This window comes from Apteryx mantelli, chromosome 36 (genome assembly GCF_036417845.1).
Source record: "Apteryx mantelli isolate bAptMan1 chromosome 36, bAptMan1.hap1, whole genome shotgun sequence".
NCBI lineage: Eukaryota > Metazoa > Chordata > Aves > Apterygiformes > Apterygidae > Apteryx > Apteryx mantelli.
The window spans coordinates 732,325-753,295 of record NC_090013.1 but is presented as its reverse complement, the minus strand read 5'-3'; the positions used below and the strand labels follow the sequence as shown (position 1 = coordinate 753,295).

The following is a 20,971-nucleotide window of genomic DNA, read 5'->3' as shown; positions in this document are numbered from 1 at the left end:
CCCCAGCCGTACCGGCGGGCTGCTTCCGCCTCGCTGTATCCCGGCGTGCATTGCGCCTGCCGCAGTGCAGAGCGTCCGCCTATAGCAGCGCTTCCGCCTCGGTGTATCCCGGCGTGCCTTTGCGAGTGCCGCCGTGCGCCCTGCCGTGCGGGAGTGCCGCCTCGCTGCATCCCGGCGTGCAGTTCGCGGGGGAGGCGCTTCCGCCCGGGCAGAACCCGGAAGCGCGGCGCGACATGGCCCAGGGCAAGCCCAAGGCGGCGGCGAAGCGGCCGGGAAAGGCGGCGGCAGCGGCGGCCCCGGCGGCGGCCCGGGGGGTCCGGGGGCCGCGGAAGGGAGGTGAGGGGAGGGCCGGGCCTGGGCCCGGGGGGGGGGGCGGCCCCTTTGGCGGGGGAGCTCGTAGTGGAGGCGGCCTGTGGGGAAGGGGCTCGGGGGGGGGGGGATATGGGGACACCTTGGGGGAGGGGGCGTTTGGGGGGGATCCCTTAGGGAAGGGATGTTTGGGGGTCGGGGGTCTGTGGGGGGTTCCTTAGGGAAAGGATATTTGGGGCGTGTGTGGGGGGGCTCTTGGAGAAGAGGAGCGCAGAGAAAGGGAGTTTCCTTGGGGGTAGCAAAGGTAGGAAGAGCCCTTGGGCAGGGGGGTCCCGGGGGGGTCCTCTGGGAAAGGGGCAGGATTAGGGGGAGCCCTTGGGCAGGGGGGCTGTGGGGAGGGAGCAGGAGCAGGGGTCCCTGGGGGAGTCCCCTGGGAAGGGGGCAGGGGAGGGGGGAGCCCTTGGGCAGGGGGGTCCCCTGGGAAGGGGGCAGGGGAGGGGGAGGCCTTGGGCAGGGGGGTCCCCGGGGGGTCCCCTGGGAAGGGGGCAGGGGAGGGAGGGGAGGCCTTGGGCAGGGGAGCTGCAAGGAGGGAGCAGGGGCAGGGGGGTCCCGGGGAGGGTCCCCTGGGAAGGGGGCAGGATTAGGGGGAGCCCCAGGGGCCCCCAGGCTCAGTCCCCCGCCCCAGCGGTGGGGGGCTCAGTGCCGGCCCGTGGGAGGACCCCAGCAGCTCCGCGGGCTCGGCAGCGGGGGGGGGGGGTCCCGTCCACCGCAGCGCTCCCCCCCCCCCCAGGCCGCACCATCGCCCCCAAGAAGGTCCGCGTGATCCAGCAGCAGAAGCTGAAGAAGGTGAGGAGGGGGCTGCAAGCGGCATGGGGGGAGGGAAAAGGGGGGGGGGCTGGCCGGAGGGAGGGGCGGGGGCTCGGGCTGCCCCCCCCCGAGCCCCCCGCCGACGCTGCCGTCCCCAGAGCCTGGAGGTGGGCATCCGCATGAAGATCGAGCACGAGGTGGTGATGAGGGCCAGCAGCAGCCTGCCCAAGAAGCTGGTGGTGGTGAAGGCGCCGCCGGCGGGTGCTGCCGCCGCCGCCGGTGCCAAGAAGGGCAAAGCCAAAAAGGCTCAGCCCTGAGCCGGGGCCCCCCGCCGCTGCCGGAGCGCCGGGACCCCCCTGCTGCCGGAGCCGGGCTGTGGCTTTTTGTGGAGGGAGCCGGGCTTGGGGGTGTGTGTGGGGGATCGGACCTGTCATGAGCATGCCCGTGCTCAGCCTTTTCTGTACCTGTTTTTAATAAAAGGGAGAGGGGGGAGCCGCTGCCTGAGCCCCGATGACTGGGCTGAGCTGGGCTGCTGGTGCCCTGCGGGGGGGGGGGGCGAGTTGAGGCCTCCCCAACGAGCTGGGGCTGTTGTGGGGCGGGGGGGGGGAGTTTGGGGGGAGGTTTGGTCCCCTTGGGGTCTCTGAAGTTGTTCCCAAGCCTGGTGCGGCCAGGCCCCGTTTGCAGGTGGTTGGGGCTGAGCGGGGTCCGGCCCCATCTGCCCTGCCTGGGGGGGGGGGAGGTTGGTGGGGGGAGTTGGGGGGGGTTGGGACAGGGGTCCCCCGCTGGCATCGGGGCAGAGGGGCGGGGGCAGGCAGGGGATCCCCGGGCTGGCATCAGTGTGGGGGGAGGGCATCCCCGGGATCGGCGTGGGGCGAGGGCCGCTGGGGCCAGGACTGGGGTGGTGTGGGGGGGTCCCACTGCTGGGATGGGGGTGGCGTGGGGGGTCCAAGGATCAGGGCGGGTTGAGGAACTTTAGGACTGGGATCAGGGTGGCATGGGGGGTCTCGGAATGGGATCAGGGCATTAGGGGGGGGTCCAAGGATCAGGGCGGGGTGAGGAGCTTTGGGGCTGGGATTGGGGTGGCATGGGGGGTCTTGGAATGGGATCAGGGCATTGTGGGGGGGGATCCTGGGATCGAGGCGGGGTGAGGGCCTCTGGGGCTGGGATCAGGGCGGCGTGGGGGGTCCCGGGACTGCCAGGGATCCCCAGGGCTGGGACTGGGGGGGGGGGTCCCGGGGCCGGAATTGGGGCGGCCAGGGCTCCCCGGGATCGGGACGCTGTGGGGGTCCCCGCGGCGGCGTCGGGGGGTCGCGGCTCCCTCGTTACATTGTTGCCGCTTCTGGCGCCGGCGCAAAGTTGTGAATGGAGCCGGCGAGGCCACGCCCCCAGCTGCAGGCGCCTCCCCGCTGATTGGTGGGCCCCAGCCACGATTGACAGGCGCCCCCCCCCCCGGCTTTGCTGCCTCACGGGGGTTAGGGCGCCGCGCTGATTGACAGCGGCGAAGCCCAATGAGGAGCTGAGGCGGCCGCCCCCCCGCGGCCAATCGGCGGCGGCAGCGGAGAGCGAGGCGGGGACCGAGCTTCTTAAAGGCGCCGCGCCCTAGGGCCACGTGGGCAAGTCCCGCCCCGCCTGGGTGAGGCCGCCGCGTGGGCCCCGCCCTCCAAGAGTGGGCGGGGCCACTCATTAAGCCCCGCCCTCCCTGGGGCGTCCCTCCCTCAGCCCCCCCTCCTCGCTGTGACATCAGGGAAATTCCCTGAAATTTCCTGCATTTTATAGACTCATTTCTCAGCTTTATTTTGGGAAAAAGTTTAATGGAGGAGGCGCCTCCGCTGCTGGCGGGGGCTGGGCGGGGTGCCCGGACGCCTGGGTCCTCTGCCGAGCGCAGTGGGGCCTAGCGGTTAGAGCAGGGGGGGAGACAGCGGCCCGGACGCCTGGGCCCTCGCCGCAGCGCTGGGCGGGCAGGGGGGCGCGAGGGTCGGAACAGGGCGGCCCGGACGCCTGGGCCCTCGCCGCAGCGCTGGGCGGGCAGGGGGGCGCGAGGGGCGGCCCGGACGCCTGGGCCCTCGCCGCAGCACTGGGCGGGCAGGGGGGCGCGAGGGGCGGAATGGGGCGGCCCGAACGCCTGGGCCCTCGCCGCAGCGCTGGGCGGGCAGGGGGGCGCGAGGGGCGGAATGGGGCGGCCCGGACGCCTGGGCCCTCGCCGCAGCGCTGGGCGGGCAGGGGGGCGCGAGGGTCGGAATGGGGCGGCCCGGACGCCTGGGCCCTCGCCGCAGCGCTGGGCGGGCAGGGGGGCGCGAGGGGCGGCCCGGACGCCTGGGCCCTGGCCGCGTGAGCGCGGGGGCCGCGGTGACTCAGCCCGGGCGCGACCGGCTCCCCGTAATCCCCTAATTGCCTGCGACGCCCCGACTTGCCGGGGCGCCGGGAGCCTCCCTGCGGCGGCGCCAGGCCGGGCGGGCGGGCGCTGCCGCGGCTTGCCGGCCCCGGGGCGCAGGGCCGGGCCGCCGGCCCCTCTCCCACGGCGCCGTGGGGAAACCGAGGCAGGGCCGGCCGGGCCCGGCTGCGGCTCCGCGCTCCCACAAGCCCCGGGACGCCTGCGGTCTCCCAACGGTCCCTCGGGCCCGGCCGGGCGCCCGTGGAGGGGGGTTTCCTCCCCGCCCCGCGCGCGAATGAGGAACCGATTCCCTCGCCGGGCCCAGCTCCTGCCGCGGGGCCCAGGCGTCCGGGCTCCCGGCTCCCGCCCGCTTCCACTCACCGTCGCCACCCGCAGCGGAGGGGAGAAGGCCGGCGGCCGGGGCCCAGGTGTCCGGGCTCCCCGCCGGCGGTGCCGCCCGTGCCGGCGCGCGGGGCCAGACTCCTGTTCCTGCTGAACTGAGCCAGTTTAGGCAAAGCAACTGCGTATCAGCTCAGTAGGCACGGGAGGCAGCGCCCAGAGCGGGCCCCGGCGGCCGGGGGCCCCGGCGTCCGGGGGGCCCCGCTGCGCTGCGCCACGCCGTGCCATGCCGTGCCGTGCCGCCGGCAGGGCGCCGGGGAGCGGAACTTAGCCACTGTGAACAGGAGGCGGCGGCAAACGCTGTTCACAGGTGGGCTAAGCCCTGCGCCCCGGGGCCTGGCGCCCGCTGCCCCCCGCCCCGGCCGGCCGGCTGTCCGTCCGTCTGTCCCCCTGCTCCGGGCACGGCTGGTCCCCACGTCCCCCCATCCAGCCCCCTGCTCCGGGCACAGCCAGTCCCCACATCCCCCCATCTGTCCCCCTGCTCCGGGCATGGCCGGTCCGGTCCCCATGTCCCCCTGTCTGTCCCCCTGCTCCGGGCACGGACGGTCCCTGCATCCCCCCCATCCGGCCCCCCTATCCTGCCCATGTCCCCCCCCATCCGTCCCCGGCCCCCTCGGGGGGCTCCGTCCTCGTCGTGGGAGCTGGCGCCCGTTGGAAATCCCTGGCAATGTGATTTTGGGCAGCAGAGTAAAAAAATCGCATCGCCAGGAACCCCGGCGGGCGGCAGCAGGCAGCGGCAGCAGCGGTGGCAGCGCGGGGGGGCGGCGCGGGGGGCCGGGGGGCGGCGGGACCCGGCGCGGAAGCGTCTCGCTGCCTGCCGGGCCGGCTGACGCCGTTTCCTCGAAGCCGCTAGCGACAGCCGCCCGGCAAACCGCAGCCACCGCCCGCCCGCCCGCGCCCCCGTGGGGCGGCCCGGACGCCTGGGCCCCCAGCTCGCACTGCGGCCTTGGCGGGACGGCGTCCGGCTCTCCGGCGGCTCCTGGTGTCCGGCGTCGGGGTCTCCCGGTGTCACCTGGGGAAAGGAAGGTGCCGTGAGCAGGGTCCCGCCGGCCCCGGCGTGTCGTCGTCCCCCCCCCCCGGCCGGCAGCAGCCGTCTCGGCTCCGTGCCGGCCCTAAAAATAGCGTCGGAGCGCGCCGAGATTGGGGCCGGAAGCGGCGGCTTGGCAGGGTGGGGTCCGGCGCTGGCACCCGTCGGCAGCTCCCTTCGCCCGGCCCCGAGGCCACCGGCAGCCGAGCCCGGGGTCCCCGCCGCCACCGGGGCCCGGACGCCTGGGCCCAGCCCTGGCCGGGTTCCCCTTCCCGGGGAGGGGGAGGTTTGGCCCCGCTTCCCGGCGCCGGAGTCAGGCCGGGACACGGCGCGGCCGCTGCCCGCTCCAGCGGCCCCTTGTAGGGTGCCAGCGGCGCCGGCAAAAATAACCCGGCCCGGCCACGTGCCGGTGGGGGGGGGGGCAGGGGGGGCAGGGGGGCTGCGCGCCGGCGCGGCAGGGCGTGTGCGCGCCGGGGCTGAGTCACGGCGCGGGACCGCGCTGGCACGTGCCACGGCCGGGTGGTGCCACGCGGAGGGGACACGTGAGGCCTCGCGGTGACGGCGCGCGGGGGAGCGCGGGCGGCCGTGCAAGGTGGGACGTCCGTGCAAGCCGGGCAGCACCGGGGCCTCCCCGGCCGCATCCGCATCCGCCACCAGCCCTGCCCGCCAGCACCGCTCCGGCCGCGGCACGTAGCAGCGGCGTCACCGCGGCGGTGCCCGTGCTCCCCCCTGGGCTGCCGGTGCCTTCCCGGCCCGCGGGGACGGAGGCGTCGCCCGGCGGGACACATGCTGTGCTGGTGTCATCCACACGCTCCCCGGCCACGCGGAGCCGGCGTTCGGCCCGATTCCCGCGGCGGCCCGCGGCCCGGGCGGGACCCAGCTCCCACTTTTCCCATCGGCTGGGAGGAAACGGCCGAGCGCGAAGTCATTTCCGCGAGAAACGTGCCGTGGCTCCCGCCAGCGCGGCTGGGGACGGGGACGGGACCCCTGTCCCCAAATCCCCCTGCACGTGCGCGGCCCCATCCCGGGGAGCCACGGGAACGGGGATGGGACACCCTGTCCTTGCTTCTGTCCCCAAATTCCTGTGCACGCGCCTGTCCCCAGCCCCAGGAGCCACAGGGAAGCGGGTGGGGATGGGGACAGGGACGGGACCCCCCTGCCCTCATCGCTGTCCCCAGTTTCCCGCGCTCTCCCATGCCCCTGGCTGGGAGCTGCGGGACGGGGACGGGACCACTGTCCCCAAATCGCCCTGCACCCGCGTGTCCCCGTCCCTGGGAGCCGTGGGGAGGGCGACGGCCCCCTGCCCTCGCCGCCGTCCCCGGATCCCCGCACACGCGGCGGTGGCAGCGGCCGCGCCGGGGGACCCAGGCGTCCCGGCGCCCGGGCAGTTCCTGGAAGAAACGTGTCACGGGGCCGCGTGGGGCCTGGCGTCGCCATGCGGGAGCGCCGGCGCCCGCCCCGGCCTGACATCACCGTCGCTCCGGCAACGGGCGCACTTCAAAGGGAAACGGGTGGAAAGGGCCCAAAACCGAGGGATAAACAGCGCGCGGCGGCGGCGGCGCCGCAAACAGCCCGGCGGCCGCCTGCACGCCACCCACCCGGACGCCTGGGCCCCCGGCGGGAGAGGTCCCACGCAGGGAAGAGCTGCTGGAGCAGGGTGGGATGCGGACGGAGCCGGATAGACCATGGACACAGCGGCCTCGTGCCGGGGACTCCGCCGAGGACCCGGCTTGGCAGAGAGTCAGCGACGGGAAGCGTTGGCACGTTGGGAAGCCGTGACCGAGTGGGAGCGCAGCGCCGGTGCCCGCGCGCCAGGACTGCGCTGGGAGCGCAACCCCGTATGAGATGCTGGAGAATCCACAGCGGCGCTGCCCGACAGTGCGGCTTCTCCCCGCCAGGAGCACAAGCCCATATGAGACGTGGGAGAATCCACCATGGCGCTGCTCCACAGGGCAGCCCGCTCTGCCAGGAGCACAACCCCATATGGGACACTGGAGAATCCACAGCAGCTCCGACCCTCGAGGCAGCTTCTTCCCGCCGGGAGCACAACCCCGTATGAGACACTGGAGAATCCACGACAGTGCGGCCCCACGGGGAGGCCTCTCCCTACCGGGAGCACAACCCCATACGAGACACTGGAGAATCCACAGCAGCGCTGACCCACGGGGCGGCTTCTCCCCGCCGGCAGCACAACCCCATACGAGACCCTGGAGAATCCGCATCGGGGCTCGCGTTCGCCAGCCCCCGCGAGCGGCGCGGCCTCCCTGGCACGGCACGAGCGTGTCGGGGCTCAGCCCCGCGCGGCGGCGCCCACGCGCGAACGAGGGGAGGGGGGGGGGAAGCCCATCGCCCCCCCACACACAGCCGGCGCTCCCCTCCGTGGGGCGCGGAGGAGGGGGGGGGGCGGCGTCCGGACCCCCCCCGCGCGGCGAGTTTTCCTCCCTTTTTCCCCCCCCTCCCTCCCCCGCCGGCGAGCTGAGCCCGGGCCAACTCGGGACAGCGGTGGGCGGCGGCCGGGCCGAGGCGGAGCGAGGCAGGGCCGCCCCGTCGGCGCCCGCCCGCACACGCAGCGCCGCGGGGGGAAAGGATGAATCACGCGCGGCGGCAGCGGCGGCCAGGCCCCCCCCTCTCCCTCCCTCCCTCCCTCCCTCCATAACTCCCCCCCCCCCGTTTTACCGCGGCTCCCCCTCCCCGCGGCGCGGACACGCGTGGGCGCTCCCGGCCCGCGCCCCGACTCGCCGCTCCCGTCCGCGGGCCCCGCCGGAGCCTCGGCGCCGCGGCCGCCGCCCCGACGTCCCGGCGCTCCGGCCCGGTCCCGGCTCCCCCGGGAATTTCCCGCCGCCTTTTCCCACGCTCGCGGGCGGCGGCGGCGGCGGCGCTGCGCGGGGCCGCTACTCACCGGCGGCGCCGGGGCCGGGGCCGGGGCCGGGGCCGGTGCTGGGGCCGGTGCTGCCCGGGCGGCCCGCGGCGCCGCGGCGGCTCCCCAAGTCGCTGACTTTTTACTCCAAGAAGGGAAACGCTTTTTAAAAGCTTCGCTCCGCCCCGGGAGCGCCGCGAGGGCCGCGGCCGGGCGCCGAGAGGAGGGGCCAGGCCGCGCCGCGCCGCGCCCGCCTCCGCACCCTTTCGGGGCCGCCGGGCAGCGCCCGGGCCCCGCGCGTGGCACCCCCGCCGCGTGGCAGCCCCTCGCCCCGGCCCCGGCGTGTGCAAACGCCCCCAAACGCCCGCGACGCGCAAGCCGTCGTCCCCCGAATGCGCAAACACCCCGGCCCTGCGACGTGCAAATGCCCCGGCCCCCCCCGGCGTGGGAACCCCGCCGCGTGGGAACCCCGCCGCGTGGGAACCCCTCGCCCCGGCCCCGGCGTGTGCAAACGCCCCCAAACGCCCGCGACGCGCAAGCCGTCGCCCCCCCAAATGCGCAAACCCCCCGGCCCTGCGACGTGCAAATGCCCCGGCCCCCCCCGGCGTGGGAACCCCCCGTGCCCACGATGTGCAACCCCCCCCGTGACCACGACGTGGGAGCCCCCCGGCCCCCCCGGCGTGCAAACCCCTGTCCCCACGGCGTGGGCGTCCCGTGCCCACAGCAGGGGAATGCCGAGCCCCACGAGGTGCAAACGCCCTGTCCCCACGGCACGGGTGTCCCAACCCCGTGGCGCAGGAATGCCGAGCCCCAGGAGGTGCAAATCCCAGTCCCCACGGCGTGGGCGTCCCGTGCCCGCAGCAGGGGAACGCTGAGCCCCGGGAGGTGCAAACGCCCCGTCCCCACGGTGTGGGAGCCCTGTCCCCAGGGCACGGGTGTCCCCAACCCCGTGACGTGGGAATGCCGAGCCCCACGAGGTGCAAACACCCTGTTCCCACAGCGTGGGCAGCCCGAGCGTCGCAGTGAGGGAGTCCTGAGCGCTGTGGGGTGGGAGCTTGGGATGGAGGCGATGGCAGGGACACGTGTGCCGGGGACAGAGGCGATGGCAGGGACATGTGTGCCGGGGACGGAGGCGATGGCAGGGACATGTGTGCCGGGGATGGAGGCAATGCTGGGGGACGGAGGTGGTGGCGGGGAATGGAGATGATGGCTGGGATGGATGCAATGCCGGGGACGGAGGCGATACTGGGGACAGAGGCAACGCCGGGAATGGAGGCAATGACGGGGGACGGAGGCAATGGAGGGGACGGATGCAATGCCGGGGACGGATGCAATGCCGGCGACGGAGACGATGCCAAGGGACAGAGGCGATGCTGGGAGTGGAGGTGATGGCAGGAATGGATGCAATGCCAGGGACAGAGGCGATGCCGGGAATGGAGGCAATGGTGGGAATGGAGGCAATGCCGGGGACAGAGCCGATGCCGGGAATGGAGGCAATGCTGGGGGACGGATGCAATCGTGGGGATGGATGCAATGCTGGGGACGGAGGGGCCGCCGGGAATGCGGGCGACGCCGAGGCCCGCGCTCGGCCGGCCGGGCTCCGGGGAAGCCCCGGGATGCCGGGGCCGGCGGCGGGTGACGTCGGGGCTGGCGGCCGGGCGGAGCGGAGCGGAGCGGGCGGACGCCGGGCGGCCCGGCCGGGATCTCCATGGCGATGCCGCACACACAGACATTAAACACTGCTCGGCGTCGGAAGCGGCGAAACCGCAGCGCGTCACTGTGGTTGTTCCAGGGCGGCGAGGCCTCGCGCGGCGCCTCCGGCCGGCCCGGCCCTGCGCGCTCCCAAATCCCCGCGCCCGGCGGGATCCGGGTGGGCCGGGGACCCCGTGGGGAGGCGCCGGAGGGGCCCGTTCCCGGGGATCTGGGGATCCTGCGGGGGAGGCGCCAGAGGGGCCCGTTCCTGGGGATCCCGCAGGGGAGGCGCTGGAGGGGCCCATTCCCGGGGATCCGGGGATCCCGTGGGGGAGAGGTGCTGGAGGGGCCCGTTCCCAGGGATCCGGGGACCCCGTGGGGAGGCGCCGGAGGGGCCTGTTCCCGGGGATCCGGGGATGCTGCGGGGGAGGCGCCAGAGGGTCCCGTTCCTGGGGATCCTGCAGGGGAGGCACCGGAGGGTCCCATTCCCGGGGATCTGGGGATCCTGCAGGGGAGGCGCCGGAGTGTCCCATTCCCAGGGATCCGGGGACCCGTGGGGGAGGCGCTGGAGGGGCCCGTTCCTGGGGATCCGGGGATCCCGTGGGGGAGAGGTGCTGGAGGGGCCCGTTCCCAGGGACCCTGCGGAGGAGGTGCTGGAGGATCCCGTTCCCGGGGATCTGGGGATCCCGCAGGGGAGGCGCCGGAGTGTCCCATTCCCAGAGATCCGGGGACCCGTGGGGGAGGCGCTGGAGGGGCCCCTTCCCGGGGATCCCGTGGGGGAGAGGTGCTGGAGGATCCCGTTCCTGGGGATCTGGGGATCTTGCAGGGGAGGCGCCGGAGGGTCCCATTCCCGGGGGTCCCATGGGGAAGGCACTGGAGGGTCCTGTTCCCCGGGATCCAGGGACCCCACAGGGGAGGCACCGGAGGGGCCCATTCCCGGGGATCTGGGGACCCCACAGGGGGGGCGCTGGAGGGTCCCATTCCCAGGGATCCCGCAGGGGGAGGCGTCAGAGGGTCCCGTTCCTGGGGATCCCGTGGGGGAGGCGCCGGAGGGGCCCATTCCCGGGGATCCGGGGACCCTGCGGGGTCGGCTCCGGAGGCTCCGGTTCCCGGGCGCCCAGGGACCCCATGGAGTCGGACCGGGCCCGGCCGGGGCTGCGGCGCGCGGCCTGCCGGGGGTTAAGGCGACATTCCCGGCGCTGGATCCGGCCCGGCCGCGCTGCCGTCACCGCCGTCTCCGTGGAGATGCTTGGAAGTTCCTAAATACAATTATTACTGGGAGGTTTTGGGTTTCCTCCGCGCTCCGAGCGGGATAAACAATAGCCGGGGAGGAACAATGCGCCCGCGCGCCCCCACCGCCGGCATCCCCCCGCTCCGGGATCCCCGCGGCTCCGGGATCCCCACGGCACCGGGATCCCCCCGCTCCGGGATCCCCACGGCACTGGGATCCCCGCAGCACCGGGATCCCCACGGCACCGGGATCCCCCCGCTCCGGGATCCCCGCAGCACCGGGATCCCCACGGCACCGGGATCCCCACGGCACTGGGATCCCCGCATCACTGGGATCCCCACGGCACCGGGATCCCCGCAGCACCAGGATCCCCACGGCACCGGGATCCCCATGGCACTGGGATCCCCGCATCACTGGGATCCCCATGGCACCGGGATCCCCACGGCACCGGGATCCCCACAGCTCCGGGATCCCCGCGGCTCCGGGATCCCCACGGCACCGGGATCCCCCCGCTCCGGGATCCCCGCGGCACCGGGATCCCCACGGCACTGGGATCCCCGCGGCTCTGGGATCCCCACGGCACCGGGATCCCCGCATCACTGGGATCCCCGCATCACTGGGATCCCCGCGGCTCCGGGATCCCCACGGCACCGGGATCCCCACGGCACTGGGATCCCCGCATCACTGGGATCCCCATGGCACCGGGATCCCCACGGCACCGGGATCCCCCCGCTCCGGGATCCCCGCGGCACCGGGATCCCCACGGCACTGGGATCCCCACGGCTCCGGGATCCCCACGGCACCGGGATCCCCGCATCACTGGGATCCCCACGGCACCGGGATCCCCACGGCACCGGGATCCCCGCATCACTGGGATCCCCACGGCACCGGGATCCCCACGGCACCGGGATCCCCGCATCACTGGGATCCCCACGGCACCGGGATCCCCACGGCACTGGGATCCCCGCATCACTGGGATCCCCGCGGCTCCGGGATCCCCACGGCACCGGGATCCCCACGGCACTGGGATCCCCGCATCACTGGGATCCCCATGGCACCGGGATCCCCACGGCACCGGGATCCCCACAGCTCCGGGATCCCCACGGCACCGGGATCCCCATGGCACCGGGATCCCCACAGCACCGGGATCCCCACAGCACCAGGATCCCTGCAGCACTGGGATCCCCGTGGCACGGCCATGGCTCCAGGTGTCCCCGCAACTCCGGGTTCCCCACGGCACCAGGATTCCCATGGCACCGGGATCCCCCTGGCACCGGGATCCCTGTGGCATGGCCATGGCTCCAGGTGTCCCTGCTGCTCTGGGGTCCCTGCGGTACTGGGATCCTCGCGGCACCAGGATCCCCACAGCACCGGGATCCCCACAGCACCAGGATCCCTGCAGCACTGGGATCCCTGCGGCACCGGGATCCCCATGGCACTGGGATCCCTGTGGCACGGCCATGGCTCCGGGTGTCCCTGCGGCTCCGGGTGTCCCCATGGCACTGGATGTCCCCACAGCACGGCCACAGCTCCGGGTGTCCCCGCAGCTCCAGGTGTCTCCGTGGCTCCGGGGGTCCCCACAGCTCCGGATATCCCCACGGCTTGAAGTGTCCCCACGGCTCCGGGGGTCCCCACGGCACAGCCATGGCCCCAGGTGTCCCCACGTCCCCATGGGTCCCTCCTGCCCCAGCCCCGTGTCCTGGTGTCCCTATAGGTCCCCATGTCCCTCCTGCCCGGACCCTTGTGCCCACAGGTCCCCATGGGTCTGTCCTGCCTGGCCTCGTGTCCTCATGTCCCCACGTCCCCCTGGGTCCCCACGGGTCCCCCACGTCCCACCACCCCCCGCCTGCCCGTGCCCACGGGGAGACGCAGCCAGGTCCCGGGGCTCCCTCCTGGTCCTCGTCCCCGTCCCCATTCCGTCCCCATCCCAGCCCCGGCCCCGGCCCGATGCACCCGCTGGCTCCTGCCGCTGCTCCCCCGGGCCGCGGTGCCGGGCGGGAGGTGGCAGCGCCGCGGGGCCCCGGTGACGGCGGCGGGCAGGGGCTTTCCAGCCGCGCATCCCGGGTGTGCGCAGGGCTGCGGGGAGGCGCAGGGACGCACGCGCCCGGCGCGCTGCACGGAGGGGCGCACGGGGCGCCCGCTGCGGTGCACACGCGTGGCAGAGCGTGCACACACACACGCTGCAGTGCACCCGCACACCGCAATGCACCCACGCTGCAATGCACGCACCCGCTGCAATGCATGCACACTGCACGGACACACGCACACTGCAATGCACGCACCTGCTGCCATGCACACACACGCTGCAGTGCACGCACACACCGCAATGCACCCACGCTGCAATGCATGCACCCGCTGCAATGCACGCACACTGCACGGACACACGCACACTGCAATGCACACACTGCAATGCATGCACATGTGGCAGTGTGCACACGCTGCAGCACATGCACACGCTGCAATGCACGCACACTGCACGAACACACGCACACTGCAATGCACATACTGCAATGCATGCACACGTGGCTGTGTGCACACACTGCAATGCACGCACACTGCACGGACACACGCACACACTGCAATGCACACATACGTGGCAGTGTGCACATGCTGCGATGCACACACACACTGCAATGCACGCACACTGCATGGACACACGCACGCTGCAATGCGCGCACACGTGGCAGTGTGCACACGCTGCAATGCACGCACACTGCATGGACACACGCACGCTGCAATGCACACACTGCAATGCATGCACACTGCATGGACACACACACTGCATGGACACACGCATACTGCAATGCACAAACTGCAATGTACACACACGTGGCAGTGTGCACGTGCTGCAACGCACGCACACTGCATGGACACACACACACACTGCAATGCACGCACACGTGGCAGTGTGCACACGCTGCAATGCATGCACACTGCATGGACACACGCACGCTGCAATGCACGCACACGTGGCAGTGTGCACACGCTGCAATGCACGCACACCGCATGGACACACGCACGCTGCAATGCACGCACACGTGGCAGTGTGCACACGCTGCAATGCACGCACACCGCATGGACACACGCACGCTGCAATGCACGCACACGTGGCAGTGTGCACGTGCTGCAACGCACGCACACTGCACAGACACGCACGCTGCAAGGCGCGCACCCTGCAACGCGCACACGTGCCCTCGCTCGCTGCCCCCTCCCTCGCCCGCCACGGGCCCCATCCTGCCCGCAGCCGTGGTGCGGGGACACGCGCGGCCGGCGCAGAAATGTCCTTTCCCAGCGGCAGTGGCGGCGGCGGCGGCAGTGGCAGCGGGGCAGGCGCCCGCCCCCGCGCCCGGATGGGCCACATTCCTGCCGCCTGCGTCACCCGGCCGCGTGCTCCTGGGCACCCGCCGGCGCCCGCCGCTCCGTGTCCCGGCCCGCTGGCAGCACCTGGCGCGGGCGCCCGGCTCCCGGTGCCGGCACCCGGCTTGCAGCGCAGGCACCCAGCTCCCAGCGTGGGCACCCGGCTCGTGCATGGGCACCCGGCTCCCAGCACGGGAATGCAGCTCCCGGCTCCACACCCAGCTCGTGTGCATGGGCACCCGGTTCCCGGAGCAATGCAGCCCCGGGTGCTGTGCGGAGCCGGACACCGCGGAGCAATGCAGCCCCGGGTGCTGTGCGGAGCCGGACACCGCGGAGCAATGCAGCCCCGGGTGCCATGCAGAGCCGGACACCACGGAGCAATGCAGCGCCGGGTGCCGTGCAGAGCCGGACACCACGGAGCAATGCAGCGCCGGGTGCCATGTGGAGCCGGACACCGCGGAGCAATGCAGCGCTGGGTGCCATGTGGAGCCGGACACCGCGGAGCAATGCAGCGCTGGGTGCCATGTGGAGCCGGACACCACGGAGCAATGCAGCGCCGGGTGCCGTGCGGAGCCGGACGCCGCGGAGCAATGCAGCCCCGGGTGCCGTGCAGAGCCGGACACCACGGAGCAATGCAGCGCCGGGTGCTGTGCAGAGCCGGACACCACGGAGCAATGCAGCCCCGGGTGCTGTGCAGAGCCGGACACCATGGAGCAATGCAGCCCCGGGTGCCATGCAGAGCCGGACACCACGGAGCAATGCAGCGCCGGGTGCCGTGCAGAGCCGGACACCACGGAGCAATGCAGCGCCGGGTGCTGTGCAGAGCCGGACGCCGCGGAGCAATGCAGCCCCGGGTGCTGTGCAGAGCCGGACACCACGGAGCAATGCAGCGCCGGGTGCCGTGCGGAGCCGGACACCACGGAGCAATGCAGCGCCGGGTGCCGTGCAGAGCCGGACACCACGGAGCAATGCAGCCCCGGGTGCTGTGCGGAGCCGGACACCACAGAGCAATGCAGCCCCGGGTGCTGTGTGGAGCCGGACACCACGGAGCAATGCAGCGCCGGGTGCCATGCGGAGCCGGACACCACAGAGCAATGCAGCCCCGGGTGCTGTGTGGAGCCGGACACCACGGAGCAATGCAGCGCCGGGTGCCGTGCAGAGCCGGACACCACGGAGCAATGCAGCCCCGGGTGCTGTGCGGAGCCGGACGCCGCGGAGCAATGCAGCCCCGGGTGCCATGCAGAGCTGGACGCCGCGCGGCCCCCGGCCCCCCCCTTGCCTGCCGCTTCCCGTCGCCCTCGCCGGCCTTTCCCGGCCCGTGACTCAGTGCCGGTCCTCAGCTGGGAGCGGGGCCGCGTGCGGCGGCGGCAGGGAAGGGCGGCGCGGCCCCGGCCGCCGTTGGCATAGGAAAAGCCAAATATTTGGGGCGGGCGGGGGGGCGGCCGGGCGGCTCTTCCGCCGGTGCCCAGGGCTGAGCCGAGATTGAGCCCGTGGGAAGCGGCCGGCGGCAGCGGGAGCCGCCGAGCGGGTCGGGTCAGGCCGGGTCGGGCTGGGCTGGGTCCCCCCGTGTGCCTGCCCCGCCGCTGCCCCCTGCCCGGCCCCCTGCCCGTGCCCTGCTCCGTGCCCGTGCCCCATAGCCGCGCCCTATTCCCCGTGCCCTGCCCCATTCCCTGTGCCCCATTCCCCATGTCCCCTCTCCCATGCCCTGCCCCGTGCTCATGCCCTGCCCCATAGGCGAGCCCCCTTTCCCATGCCCCTGCCGGTGCCCCACGTCTGTGCCATGTCCCGTGCCCCATAACTGTGCCCCGTTCCCATTCCCATTCCCATCTCCGTGCCCCTGCCTGTGCCCCACGTCTGTGCCATGTCCCATGTCCCATTCCTGTGCCATGTTCTATGCCCTGTAACTGTGCCCCATTCCCCATTCCCTGTGCCCGTGCCATGTCCCACGCCCCATTCCCTGTGCCCCTTTCCCTGTGCCCCACGCCCTGTGCCCGTGCCATGTCCCATGCCCCCTGCCCCATTCCCTGTGCCTGTGCCATGTGCCATGTCCCATTCCCTGTGCCCCATTCCCCGTGCCCCATTCCCTGTGCCTGTGCCATGCGCCATGTCCCATTCCCTGTGCCCCATTCCCTGTGCCCCATTCCCTGTGCCTGTGCCATGTGCCATGTCCCATTCCCTGTGCCCCATTCCCTGTGCCCCATTCCCTGTGCCCATGTCAAGTCCCATGTCCCATTCCCTGTGCCCCATGCCCTGTGCCCCGTGTCCCATCCCCTGTGCCCCATTCCCTGTGCCCCATTCCCTGTGCCTGTGCCATGTGCCATGTCCCATCCCCTGTGCCCCATGCCCTGTGCCCCATGTCCCATCCCCTGTGCCCCATTCCCTGTGCCCATGTCAAGTCCCATGTCCCATTCCCTGTGCCTGTGCCATGTGCCATGTCCCATCCCCTGTGCCCCATTCCCTGTGCCCCATTCCCCGTGCCCCATGCTGGGGCCCCAGGCCCGGGTCCTGTGCGGGACTGGGGTGAGCGGCTGGAGAGCGCGGGAGCCGGTGCCACCGGAGCCAGGCCCGCGGGGACGCCCCGGCCGGGTGCCACCGGAGCCAGGCTGGAGCGCCAGGGAGTCCCGCCGCGGGCTGGCACCGTGCCACCTGCTGGCACGAGGGCTGGGAGCAGCCGGACGTCACCGTGCCTGCCCAGGCGCTCGTGCACCCACGTACCCGCGCACAAGGGCGCCGGGGCACCCGTGCAGCCGTGCACCCGCGTACCCGTGCACAGGTACACCCGTGTGGCTGCACACCCGTGCACCCATGCACACGGACGCCTGTGCACAGCTACACCCGTGCACCCATGCACAAGTACGGCTGTGCACAAGTACACCTGTGTAACCATGCACATGGATGCCTGTGCACAGGTACACCCGTGCACCCATGCACAAGTATGGCTGTGCACATGTACACCTGTGTAACCATGCACAAGTACGGCTGTGCACAGCTACACCCGTGCACCCATGCACAAGTACGGCTGTGCACATGTACACCTGTGTAACCATGCACATGGATGCCTGTGCACAGGTACACCCGTGCAACCATGCACAAGTACGGCTGTGCACAGGTACACCCGTGCAACCATGCACAAGTATGGCTGTGCACATGGACAGCCGTGCACAAGTGCACCCGTGAACCTGGACACCGGTGCACCCAGACACCCGAGCACCCGTGCACCTGGACACTCGTGCAGCCGTGCACCCATGCACCCGGACACCCATGCACCCGGACACTCGTGCACACAGACACCCGTGCACCCGGACACCCGAGCACCCGGACACTCGTGCACACAGACACTCGTGCACCCGGACACTAGTGCAGCTGTGCACCCGGACACCCGAGCACCCAGACACCTGTGCACCCAGACACCTGTGCACCCGGACACTCGTGCAGCTGTGCACCCGGACACACGTGCACCCAGACACCCGGACACCCGTGCAGCGCACGTGGCCCCAGCACCCCCGCGAGCCGGGGCCGGCAGCGGCACGGCGGCAGGGAGCCAGGGAGCCAGGGAAGGGCTTTCCCGTTGCTCCGGCTGCCGCGCGGTGCCGAGCTGCGCCGAGCCGTGCTGCGCCGAGCCGAGCCGAGCCGCGCGCCCTGCCTCCTCCTCCACTTCCTTCCTTCCTGCGCCGCGCTCCCGGGCCAACGCCTGCTCTCCCGGCCCCGCCGCCGGGCGGGTGCTAAAACGGGAACACGGGAACGGCTCCTGGGAGAACCCCGGCGCTGGGAAAGCCGCTGCTGGGAGCGGGGCCGGCCTGGCTTCTCCTGCTCCGTGCTGCTGTGCTGGGCCGTGCCATGGGGTGCTGTGCCATGGGGTGCTGTGCCATAGGGTGCCGTGCCATGGGGTGCTGTGCCATGGGGTGCTGTGCCGTGCCATGCCATGCCATGCCGTGGGGTGCAGAGCCCACAGGACCGTGCCGAGGGCACTTGGGGCTGGGACGAGCTGGGGCTGGGGGGGAAAATGGGGTCTAGGGGCTGCCGGGGAGCAACAGGGCCAGCACGGGAGCACCGGGAGCACCGGGAGCACTGGGAGCGGCACAGGGGGCAGGAGCAGGGAACACGGCGGAGGCCAGTGCAGGGTGCAGGACGCAGGGTGCAAGTTGCAGGACACAGGATGCAAGATGCAGGGTGCAGGGAGCAGGGTACAGGATGCAGGATGCAGGACGCAGGGAGCAGGGTGCAGGGAGCAGGGTGCAAGGTGCAGGGAGCAGGACGCGGGGTGCAGGCCCTGGGGCGCAGGATGCAAGGTGCCAGGTGCCGGACGCGGGACGCCGGACGCGGGACGCAGGCCCGGGGCCGCGGGGCGCAGGCAGCAGCGGCGGCGGTGGCGGCGGCGGCGCGTTGCTGGGCGACGCGGTGTTTGTTGGCGCGGGCCGGCGCGGCTGAGTCACGGCGCCGTGACTCACCCGGCCCAGAAGCATCCAGGCTGGCCGGGGGCCAGCGCCCGCCCCGCGCGCCCGCCCGCCCGCCCGCCCGGCCCCCGGCGCCCCGCACCCCGCACCCCGCACCCCGCACCCCGCACCCCGCGCGCCCGTTGCACGTTGCGGCGCCCCTCGGGCCGCTTGCAGAAGCGAACGCGAGGTGCAGGCGGCCCCCGGGGCCCCCGCGCGAGGCACCTCGGGGCGCCGGGGCTGCGCCGGTGCGGGCGTGTGCACGGGTGTCCTGCGCGTGCGCGGGTGCCCCTGTGCATGCGTGGGTCTTCTTGTGCACCCATGGGTCCTCCTGTGCATGCGTGGGTGCCCCTGTGCACCCATGGGTCCCCTGTGCACCCATGGGTGCCCTCTGCATGCATGGGTCTTCTGGTGCACCCATGGGTGCCCTATGCATGCGTGGATCTTCTTGTGCACCCACGGGTCCCCCGTGCACCCACGGGTCCTCTTGTGCATGCGTGGGCGACCCTATGCACCCACGGGTCCCCCGCGCACCCGTGGGTCCCCCGTGCATGCATGGGCCCCGCTGCACACCCACGGGTCTCTCCCTGCACCTACGCGTTCCCCTGCACCCATGGGCCCCCTGTGCCCCCCCCAGGTCCCCCTCCGCACCCACGGGCCCCCCCAGGTTCCCTCCCCTCGGTGGCAGCAGCAGATGGACGGGGACGGGGATGGGGACGGGGGGGGGGGGGTGCGAGCTGAGACCGGCCCCGCTCGTGTCACCCCAGGCGGCCCGGGGGGGTGCGGCATGGCGCGGCGGGGCAGGCGGGCGCCCCAGGGTGCCGTGGCGGCGGGGGCCCCGTTGGCGCCGGGCCCCGCGGCGGCGGCGGCGGCGGGGAGGGAGCGCGGCGGTGAGTCAGGGCGCAGCAACGCGCCGTGAGTCACCGCCAGGGTGGGACCCGGCTCCCACGCGCCGCCGCCGCCGCCGCCGCCGCACAAAGGCGCTTTGATGCAGCGCGGGGGCACCGGGCCGGGGGGGGGCCCCGGGGGGGGGGCCCGGGGGTCCCCGCGGTGCCGCAGAGCCGCCGGCACCCGAGCGGGCGCCGGACGGAGCCCCCGCTGCGCCCCCGCGGCGGCCACCGGCTCCGCACCGCCGGCGGCTCCCAGCTTTGTGCCAACGGCGGCTCCCGGCTTTGCACGGACGCTGGATCCCGGCTTTGCACCGACGGCGGCTCCCGGCTTTGCACCAACGGTGGCCTGTGACTTTGCACCGATGGTGGCCCGCGGCTTTGCATAACCACCGGCCCCCGGCTTTGCACCGCCGGCGGCTCCCGGCTTTGCACGGCCACCAGCCCTCGGCTTTGCACCGTCGGCGGCCCCTGGTTTTGCACAGCCACTGGCCCCCGGCTTTGGACCGCTGGCAGCTCCCAGTTTTGCATGGCCACCGGCCCTCGGCTTTGCACCGACCGCGGCCCCTGGTTTTGCACAGCCGCCGACCCACGGTTTTGCCCGGCTGGTGGCCCGCGGCTTCGCACCAACGGTGGCCCGCGGCTTTGCACGGTCGGGGGCCCGCGGCGTCGCACCGACAGCGGCCCCCAGTTTTGCACAGCCGCCGACCCACGGTTTCGCACCGGCAGCGGCCCGCGGTTTTGCAAGACCGCCGTCCCACGGGTTTGCACGGCTGGCGGCCTGCGGGCTTGCACCGCCGGCGGCCCCCGGTTTTGCACGGCCGCCGGCCCACAGCTCCGCACGGCCGGGGGCTCGCGGCTCCGCACAGCCGGGGGCCGGCGCCTCGGCACGGCCGGGGGCCCTTTGGGGGCGGGCAGGGCCCGGAGCCCCCCCGGAGCCCCCCGGAGCCCCCGCGCGCAGCAGCGGCCCTCGCGGTGCAGGAAGCCTGGCCAGGACACGAGGTGGCCGGGGGGTTTTTCCTGCCGAGGAAACCCCTCGGAGCGGCCGGCCCGGCCGGGGCGCCGGATCCGCCCCGTGACTCATCGTCCCGCCACGCCCGGGTGGCGCCCGCCGCTGAGGCCTGGCACGCTCGGCTCACCCGGGGGGGGGGGTGATGGAAATGCCTCACCCCCTCCTTCTCCCCCAGCCGGGCGCCCCAGGGGGGCTTCCTGCAGGGATGTGGGGTGATGGGGGCCACCCGGTGCCACCGCGCCCTGGCGCCGCCGGGATTTCGGGGCGCCGCCACCTCTGCTCCGGCTCCCGTCGTCCTGCAAATTGTGCATGTTTTGCACATTGTGCATGTTTCGCCCATCGTGCGGGTTTGCATATTGTGCGGGGTTTGCACGTGGTGAAGGATTTGCACATGGTGCAGGGTTTGTGCATCGTGCGGGTTTGCACACTGTGCGGGGTTTGCACGTGGTGAAGGATTCGTGCATCGTGCGGGGTTCGCACATCATATGGGGTTTGCACCTCATTCAGGATTTGCACATGGTGCAGGGTTTGTGCATCATGTGGGGTTTGCACATCGTGCGGGTTTGCACGTGGTGAAGGATTCGTGCAT

The 20,971-nt window shown here is 72.9% G+C and overlaps 1 protein-coding gene across 1 annotated transcript; it reads left to right on the top strand.

Moving 5' to 3' along the window:
* The first annotated feature begins 191 nt into the window (after positions 1–191).
* C36H19orf53 (chromosome 36 C19orf53 homolog) lies at positions 192–1,608 on the top strand. The gene is made up of 3 exons (XM_067314666.1): positions 192–336; positions 1,100–1,155; positions 1,275–1,608. Exons 1-3 carry the CDS (start codon positions 234–236, stop codon positions 1,431–1,433), a joined length of 318 nt encoding a protein of 105 aa, XP_067170767.1. The 5' UTR covers positions 192–233; the 3' UTR covers positions 1,434–1,608.
* The last annotated feature ends 19,363 nt before the right edge of the window (positions 1,609–20,971 follow it).